This window comes from Triturus cristatus, chromosome 11 (genome assembly GCF_964204655.1).
Source record: "Triturus cristatus chromosome 11, aTriCri1.1, whole genome shotgun sequence".
In the NCBI taxonomy this organism is placed as follows: Eukaryota; Metazoa; Chordata; class Amphibia; order Caudata; family Salamandridae; genus Triturus; species Triturus cristatus.
Window position 1 is genome coordinate 984,981,579 of NC_140594.1, and position 9,335 is coordinate 984,990,913.

The 9,335-nt window shown below is 47.4% G+C and overlaps 1 protein-coding gene across 1 annotated transcript; it reads left to right on the top strand.

The window, feature by feature from the left end:
• The first annotated feature begins 2,558 nt into the window (after nucleotides 1-2,558).
• On the top strand, nucleotides 2,559-9,009 carry LOC146785783 (uncharacterized). Its single transcript, XM_085633107.1, has 6 exons — nucleotides 2,559-2,616; nucleotides 2,721-2,819; nucleotides 2,974-3,102; nucleotides 3,272-4,223; nucleotides 4,941-7,924; nucleotides 8,522-9,009. Exons 1-6 carry the CDS (start codon nucleotides 2,559-2,561, stop codon nucleotides 9,007-9,009), a joined length of 4,710 nt encoding a protein of 1,569 aa, XP_085489233.1.
• The last annotated feature ends 326 nt before the right edge of the window (nucleotides 9,010-9,335 follow it).

Consider the following 9,335-nt stretch of genomic DNA (forward strand, 5'->3'; position numbering starts at 1 on the left):
AAAAGACGCAAAGCACAATGCATTTAATGTGAACAATGGTGTATTTTTAAAAAGATACTTAACGCTATGTATGCTGGTGTTTACGCTGTCTTAATTAATGTTAAATAAGGGTGTTGGCAGGATGCTTAATGTTCTTAATGATGGGTGTAAAGTATGTTTGGAATGTCAAGTTTTAACAATGTCTAGAAGCATTTTTACATAGTTACCCATTGATTTAGAGGCCCCAGAGTCCGCAAAATCAAACCCCTCAAACAATTTAATATAAATAAAAACTGTTTAGGTACTCACCCAATGGGCGCTGTGTTGATAGTTGTCCAAGCCCGATAGGTGTGCAATCCAAAATGCCACAAGGCCACGGAGGTGTTCTGGCAGGCACTGTAGGGTTGCTGAGGCTGTGGGGGGCTCGAGCCCCCGTAAGATATAATAAAGGCCACTTAGCCTGCTTACGGCCGGCGCTGCTGGGGGGTCTGGTAAGGGCTGGAGGGTTGCTGGTGGGGTGTGTGGGCCTCGAGACCCCGGGAGATAAAAATAATTGTCCCCGAGTCCGCTTGTGTCCCGTGAGCGCTCTGGGGTGTGTGACAACGACGGGCGATGTCTCGCGGACCCGTTTAAAAAAATAGAAGACCCCCCCACCCCGGAGTCCGCTCTGATCCATACAGAGCTGCGGAGTCTGTGAGGCCTGGGATGAGTGTCCAACGGCTCCTAGGGGAGGCGTGCACAAGGCCCGACTTGTTTTAAAAAATTGAAGCCCCGGAGCCCGCAGGGCGCCATGCGAAGCGCCGGGGGTAGGCCATGGCTGGGGACACACCTGGGGGCGATGGCACAAGGCCGCCACTGTTTTAAAACTAAAGACCCCGGAGTCCCCCTCTGCTCCATACAGAGCTCTGGGGGTTTGTGAGGCATAGGATGGGTGATCATGTGGCTCCTTGGTGGTCGCGGGCGCGAGGCCTCCGTTGTTTTTTAAATTTAAGCCCCCGGAACCCGCTGTGCTCCATGCGGAGCTCCGGGGTAAGTGTGTGCCTGTTTGGGGCACCGACGGCGCCTTGGAGGCGTGGGCGCTGCAACAGTTTTTTTAAAATATTGAAGCCCCTAGAGTACGCTTGGGTACGGCGTTGCTCTGGGGGGTTTTTGTGCAGGCGTGGTGGGGGTATCAGAGGCATGGGGGGGGGGCAATGGGCAGTGCACACACTTACCCCGCAAGTATACAAAACATAACCCCCCCCCCCCCCTCCCCCTCCCCTCCCTCGTGGAGGCCGTGTGGGCTGGTGGTGTTCGAGTGCTGCTGCAGCCCCTGAGTCCCAGCCCCTTATGTACCGTGAGGGCGCGCTGGGGTTTGTGGCAGCCGTTGTTCAGTGCTCGCGGCCCACCAGGCAAAAATAAATAAATAAGTGCCCCAGAGCCGTCTTAACTAGGGCCCGGCTCTGGGTCTGGTCAGGCGGTGGGGGGCGCTTCATGAGCCCCATCCACGGGGATCCAATTGGCGGCGGCGGTGTCATGGCCGACGGGAGTTCCTTCGAGGCATTTGCGAGGGTCCTCCGCGACGTCAGGGGTGTCCCCTGTGATGACATCACGGAGGGGCGGCCTCGGCCTTCGCAAACGCCTGGGGGAAGCTACCGTGACACACCCCTCCCCCCTCCCTTCCCATCCCAGGGCGTTTACAGATAGTTTTTTATTTAATTGCGTTTTTATATAGCGCGGACTTTACCCGTAGGTGTCAGAGCGCTTCACAGTATGAACAGTGATGACACATGAGAAGATAAATTACTAGTGAGCATGTTACAAAAGCAAACGTTATGTTACATGCGGCAATAGTGACAAATGTGCAAGTATCACGAGCAAACAATATACACGCCGGAGCTGCTGCTTATTTAGCTTATGCAACTAGCAGCCAGTGACAAAGCCTACAGGCTGACCTTATGCAATTAACAACCATTGACAAAGCCAATAGGCCTACCTTATGCAACTAACAGCCCGTGACAAAGCCAATAGGCCTGACAATGTTACTTGTTGTATCATATAGCAGGACACACTGTCAGAAACAGTACTTGCAAAAAATAAATAAATAAATGAATATATATATATATATATATATATATTTTAAAAACATGAATGGCCGCCCATAGCTTAGGGGTTATTTATTATAAATGCATCAGATACCCTGATTATTGTTTCCGCTGCTTCAAGGTTAAAATGAAATAAATAAATAAATGTCCGGGGTAACCACGGTGATTAATACTCATTTTAGAGAGGGTTATATCATTTTATCTAGTGTAAAGAATGTTTACAATACCATAAATGCGCAGGTTTTGTTTTCAATTTTGATTTTTATGCTTTTCCCAAACTTTAACCAGCCCTTTTAGCTAAGGGTCTGACCTGTCATGCCTACAGTTTGTACACCCCTAAACATTGGAGCATATTCCTAGATGTTTTACATATACCAGGTGTAAGGATGCGTGTCTCTATGTGATGTGTATTTTGGGTTTTCTAAGCTGCATGTAATTGTAATATCCTGCTTATGAGGTGTGGTTTTAAAACAGCCGTTTTTATATTCAACCCAGATGCAGGATCTGCCAGAATTAATCCTCACAGACGAGGAAATGCACGCCCTACAGACAGGTATATGTATTTAGAGATGTCTAGTTCGGAGTAGTTTCTTACACCTGTGTCTTAGACGCTCTGCTTTTCCAATGGTAGTTCTCATGTATGTGTGTTTTTTATAGGTCTGGATCCCGAACTACAAAAGATTCTTGAGGATGCACATCGACGCGGGTGGTCTCAAGACATGTCTCTGAATGTGCTGGGTAACCCTGTACTTACAGGTAAATCAGAAAAAATAAATTAAAATAAAGGCCCTCATTCTTTCAAAGGCCTAAGACTTGGGAAAACACAAACGTGAACTATAGGAACACTCCACAGCGGAGCATGCTGTGGTCGGTTTATACTACAAATATGCTTATTTTTTTCCCTTTACAGGGTCCCCTGATGTCGTGTTTGTGCAAGAGACGTCGCAGCACCCAAAAGAAAGGCCGGGGAAAAGAAAATCCGCCGCATCTAAAGACGGACCCGTGATAAAGAAAGGAGTTGGGAAAAGCCATATAAAAGGTGTGTTTTTACTTAAAAAAAAAGTGTGGAAAACGATCTCTCGGGGTTGTATTCTCTCAAACAATGGGGGTCACCGGCATGTAGTACCCGGTGTACTACGATGGGTAGGGTAAACATCTTATACGGGATCCTTATTGTTCTAATATATCTTTTTTATGTTACATTCTAGGAGCCGTTCAAAAGAACAGTGGTGAAGATGCGTATGAGGCTGAGAGGTCAACAAAAACGCTGGCTGATATAACAAAGACTGTCCTGAACACCCCGCCTGCGGCAAAAGGTGTGAGTAGGCGTGTACGCCAGAATAAGATCTACACATACTACACAAACATACGGAAGAGAACCGCCGCATCCGTTATGTATCTGAACCCTCTCAAGCCCTCAAAAGGGAACCCCCTCTCAAGCAAACCGGCCCATAAGAAGAAACAGTCGAACTCAGTAACCCAGGCAGGTCCTTTAAACCTCAAGAAGAAGTCGCTGGTCACGGAGTCCCTAGCAGACCCTTTAGACCTCAGCAAGAAACCTCTGGCACCCGAACCCCTAAAGACTCCATTAGATCTCTCATTAAAAAATGTTGTTAAGCAGGTGAATGAACCAGATACACCCGAACTCTCTAAGGAACCATCGTTTGTAACGACACCTGCAGAAGCCCTTTTACAACCCCAAACCCATAAAGTCAACAGGCTCTCAAGAAAATATCTTAAGAATAAACAAGGGGTCCAGGCGTTACAAGTAGAAGCATCGGAAGGGTCCTTAGTCAATCCTGTTACACCGCAGCACCCATCCCACCCTCTGAAGACCTCTATAGCTTCAAAAATAAAACGGGTGGCGCCTGTAGAGGAATGCCCCATAACCCAAACCCTGGAACCATCTGTAGTAGCGCCTTCTGAGTTTAGGGACAATGTGTCTGACAAGGGGCAGCCTTTAGGAGCCCCTTATACCGGCAGCATGGGGTGCCCCGTGACAATGACATCCTCTGTAGACACATTTGTTAGACCGTCAGAAGCAGCGTCCGGGGGGCTCTCTAACACAGACACCGGGGTTTTGCAGCCACCATTTACACATACGCCAGACAACCTCACGGCCACTGTCTTAGACGGTAGCACCCTTGATTATTACGACAGGCATTTACACTCACCGTGCCCCATGTCACCTGCAACCCCGGAGGGTGCATACGACCCAACAAGCCCCTCGGGGTGTGTAAACCCTGTATCCCCCCCAACTATATACACCCATAGCAGTACGGGTTGCAGTACGGGTTGGGATGATTGGTCAAATCAGAGTATGGAGGTGTCATATAGCGAGGTCCCTTCACCCAATGCTCCAGGGTGCTCGCACTGGGATCCTGTTTCTATGATACCCCCAGGACCTCAGTTACAGATGGTTGCTGGGGATGCAGTCAGTAGAGAAGACCCTGGTTTGTTAAAGGTTGTTATACAACCAAACACGGTATTCAGCCCTCACCCCCCAAAATATGACTCTGTAAACCCTAAACCGGTACTAGACGCGCATGTAAAGGATATACAAATGGCGGTCAGGAAGTTAAAACGCCAAGCGAACACCGCAACCTTAAAATTGGGGTTGGGTGGTAGTGGTGCCAGGGTCATGGTGGAGGCTCAGCAGAAAATACTGCAAAGGGTTGACCTCTGTAAAAGGGTAATCCTCCAAACGTGTCAGGAAGCGGGATCGGACATATGGCGTATACAGACGTGACTAGGTCAGCTACACACCCTGAAGAATGTCAGGGCCTCTGGTTTTAATAAAAGAACCCTCACATCAAAATACCTCGGTAAAGTACAAACACTACTGACAAAGTCCCTACACTTCTTACGGCTACTCAGGCGTAAAAAGTACATAGAACACCGTCACACCGTTTCACAAGCTACGCCTGAACAACAACCAACACTCCGTCATAAGGAACGCATAGATGACCCTCGGGGTGGGTCTGTAACAGAGGCCGCCTTGAGTCCAGAGCCCCTAGGCGCAGCCCAGACTGTTCAAATAGGAGGGGGTCGGCTACCTCGAAAAGCATGGACCCGTAAAAAACAAAAATGGGCTAATAGCGCTAAGCAGCGACGGCTTTTAATAAGTAAACTGAAGAAAGCCAGAATATGTGCTACAAGGGTGGTTAAAAGGGCCCCTAAGCCCATACGGGACCAGAATCCCCAATACGATACAGCAACAAGCTCCCCAGCAAGTCAAATACCTCAAGATGAGGATTCAGAGGTAGTATATTTAGAGAGCGTTAGAAGCTACAGGCGTGATGTAGAGAGATTTAATGCCGTCGAGCACTACGAGGAGTTTAGGTTTGCTAACCTTCACCAGATAAGGTCCTCCGATCAGGGTATTTTAGCTATACACCAGGCGGTGCAAACGCTCATAGAAAGGTTGTTACGCGCTGTGGGTCCTAATGATTTTTTCCAACTACGTTTCCAGGGACAAGGTTTTGACAGTCCTTTGTTCACCAAAAAGAGGTCCCGAGATGTGTTTGACGCTGTGGAATTTTTAGAAAATCTTTCGAGGCTTTTACAGAGTAAGACTGAACTAGTCGCCTATGGCACTTTCCGCGTCATAGCCCTCATTGTCCGGGGGCGTGAGGGGGGTGTTTCCAGACCTTTAAAGAGCGTGCTATACAGTAAGATAATTGGTAAGAAACAACGTTGGCTGCTCGACTTTAACAACGATACAAACAACACGTGTCTGGCGGCCAGCATCGTAGGCCTACTGTTGGGTCGCAACACCACCGACGCGGTCATCATGTCTAGAGCGGCTGAAGCCCATGAGGTTCTTGAAATACCTCCCGACCGCATGGTCGGCTTTGGCGATATAGGTCTTTTTGAGAACTATTTCGCTGTGACGGTGAAAGTTCTTTATCACAATGGCTCTTGGAAGTACTTTACAACTGGCAGCCAGGTGAGGAACAAGACCGTATATGTGCTTCACCACGAAAATCACTTTTACGGGATCTTAAACCTTAAAGGTTTTCTGGGTGTCAAGTATGTGTGCACCCATTGCGACCATATATACAGCACTAAGGACCGTCATCAGTGTGAAATGCACTGTAAGATGTGCCAGAGGGATGGTTGCTTCGTAGATACCGCCCTGAAGGTGAGGTGTCGCACCTGTAAGCTGTTTTGTCGCTCTCAAGACTGTTTGACCATCCACAAGAAAGCTGTTAAATGCACTCCTAAAATGGATTGTTTTGAGTGTGGTCGGTATGTGGCATCTGATCACAAATGCAAAGGTATGAAATGCCCCCGATGCCATACGGCTTATGCGGCGGGTACCAACCATCGTTGCTACATGGTTATAGGCCAGCCCCAGACCAAAACCGAAGCCTACATAGTGTTTGATATAGAGTGCACACAGGAGACGGGTGTACACCAACCTAACTATATTTACGCACACCATCTAACTTCCGACGACAGCTGGGAGTTTGAAGGCCGAACGTGCGTTGGTGATTTCCTTAACACTTTCATTCAAACCAAATTCAAAGGGTATACTATGCTGGCCCACAACTCAAAAGCCTACGACTCATTCTTTATTTTACAAAATATGATTCGTGAAAAGGTGCAAGTAGAACTCATTACTCAGGGTTCAAAGCTGATGTTGTTAACAGTCGGACATTTACAAATAAGGTTTATAGACACTCTGAATTTCCTACCCATGAAATTGAGTAAGCTGCCAAAAGCCTTTGGTTTCCCAGGGTGTAAGGGTTATTTTCCACACTTTTTTAACACATGGGCGAACCAGAATTATGTGGGGCCCATGCCATCTCCTGACAGTTACGGGGTTCAATATATGATGCCAGCCGAGAAAGAGAGCTTTCTACAATGGTACTCTGAAAACCGTGAAAAAGAGTTTCATTTTCAAACAGAATTGAAAGCTTATTGTCAGGCTGATGTAATGATCCTGCGCCAAGCGTGTAACCTCTTCAGAGACGCTGTGGTGGTGATGACTAAGAAAGTCAGAATGCTGAAGCCTAAGAAACCTCAAATGACAAAGAAAAGTCGGGTCTTGAAACCGAAGATGGCTCCACTGATAAAAGAGGTCGCATACATAGACCCTTTTCAAAACATCACTTTGGCATCCATGTGTATGTCCATCTACAAACACATGTTTTTAAGACCTCAAAGTATCGCTCTAGTGCCGCCAGACCTCTATAACGGTAAACAGAAACGTTATTCAACCCCCTCGATCCGGTGGCTCATGTACATCTCTGAGAAGGAAGACGTACATATTCAACACGCCCTGCAGGGTGGTGAATACCGGGTGGGGCCCTATTACCTGGACGGGTACGCTGTAATTAACGGGGTGGCGACGGCCTTTGAATACAACGGCTGTTTTTACCACGGCTGCCCTCAGTGTTACAAGCCCCACGAGTTTAACAAACTTCTGGGTGCCAAATTTGAGCACTTACACAGACGTACTCTGCTGAAGGCCCAGTATGTTGAAAAATGTGGCTTTGCTATGAGGGTTCTATGGGAGCACGAGTGGTTAGAGATGTTAACAACCGACACCGAGCTCATCTCTTACCTTCAGAGTCGTGATTTACCAGAACCCTTGGAACCCCGCGATGCCTTATTCGGAGGCCGTACAAACGCCATACAACTGTACAGGGCCACGGATGAGGGTGAGAAAATACACTACTATGATTTCACCAGCCTGTACCCCTTTGTAAACAAAATGAAGGTATACCCCTTAGGACACCCTACCATCATATATAGAGACTTTAAGCCCCTTTCGGAATACTTTGGGTTAGTTAAATGTGAAATCTATCCGCCAAGGCGGCTTTACTTTCCAGTGTTACCCTACAGAGTCGATGGTAAGCTGCTGTTCCCCCTATGTCGAACATGCGCATTGCTTAAAGAGACAGGTGGTTGCAGGCACACCGATGAACAAAGGATGCTCACAGGGACCTGGTGCAGTATCGAGGTCGAAGTGGCGCTAGAGAAAGGTTACAGGCTCGGAAGGATACACGAGGTGTGGCATTTTAAGAGGACTACGACCCAGCTCTTTGTCCCGTACATTAATCTGTTTCTCAGAGACAAACAGGAGGCCTCAGGGTATCCCGAATGGTGTACTAGTCAGGATGCAAAGCAGAAATACATCGATGACTACTATGCTCACGAGGGTATACATTTACGCCCCCATATGATAGAGGTCAACCCGGCCCGTCGCCAGTTAGCTAAACTCTGCCTCAACTCCTTATGGGGAAAATTCGCACAGCGTACAAACCTATCAAATACGACCTTAATAACAGATCCGGACGAGCTGTTTAAGTACCTATTTGCCCCCTGTTATGAGGTGTCCAGCTGCAATTTTATCGATGACGAGACAGCGGCAGTGTGTTGGAAATACACAAAAGCATACCCCACAACGTGTAACAACATAAATATCTTCATAGCCTGTTTCACTACAGCCCACGCCCGTCTAGAGCTCTACAGGGTTATGGATAAACTCCAGGACCGTTGTCTGTATCATGATACCGACTCGGTGATTTTTCTGAGTAAACCAGGGGATGAAGACCCTCCTCTTGGGGATTATCTGGGTGATTTGACCAGCGAGCTCGATAAGGGTGAGCATATAATAGAATACGTATCGTCAGGACCTAAGACCTACACCTACCGCACAAACATGAATAAAGTGTGTATGAAGGTCAAAGGTATAACCTTAAATGTCAGCAACACCCTAAAAATCAATTTTGACAGTCTAAAGAATCTGGTGCACGAATATGCTGCATCAGCCGATTGTGAAACTGCTAAGACCATAGTTGTGAACCAACCATGCATAGTCAGATCCAAAAAGAAATGGGAAATTACGACGCAGCCCTTACATAAAACCCTGCGCGTTGTTTTTGATAAAAGGATCCTGACCGCGGACTATAAAACAATCCCTTATGGTTATTAGAGCCATTAGAGAGACACCCCCCACACCATGGACACCCGTTTGCAACATCCCTTCTCCTGCGTGTTAGCAGGCCCCTCAAACTGTGGTAAGAGCTATTTTATAAAAAAGCTCTTAGAAAATGCGCCCTCTGTTTTATCCCAAACCCCTAATAACATTGTGTGGCTATATTCCTGCTGGCAGCCTCTTTATACAGCCCTGTCCCGTAGTTTCCCACATATCCGTTTTATAGAGGGTATACCAGATAATCTCAACGATGATGAGCTACTGCCACCGTCCCATATAAACATGATCATTGTCGATGACCTTATGCGTGAAGGGGGTGATCA

Coding starts and splice junctions, on each gene's coding strand:
- LOC146785783 (XM_085633107.1), top strand. CDS start 2,559: ATGCAGGATCTGCCAGAATTAATCCTCACAGACGAGGAAATGCACGCC. Junction 2,820..2,973: donor GGGTAACCCTGTACTTACAG/GTAAATCAGAAA, acceptor TTCCCTTTACAG/GGTCCCCTGATGTCGTGTTT. Junction 7,925..8,521: donor GTTACCCTACAGAGTCGATG/GTAAGCTGCTGT, acceptor GTTTCACTACAG/CCCACGCCCGTCTAGAGCTC.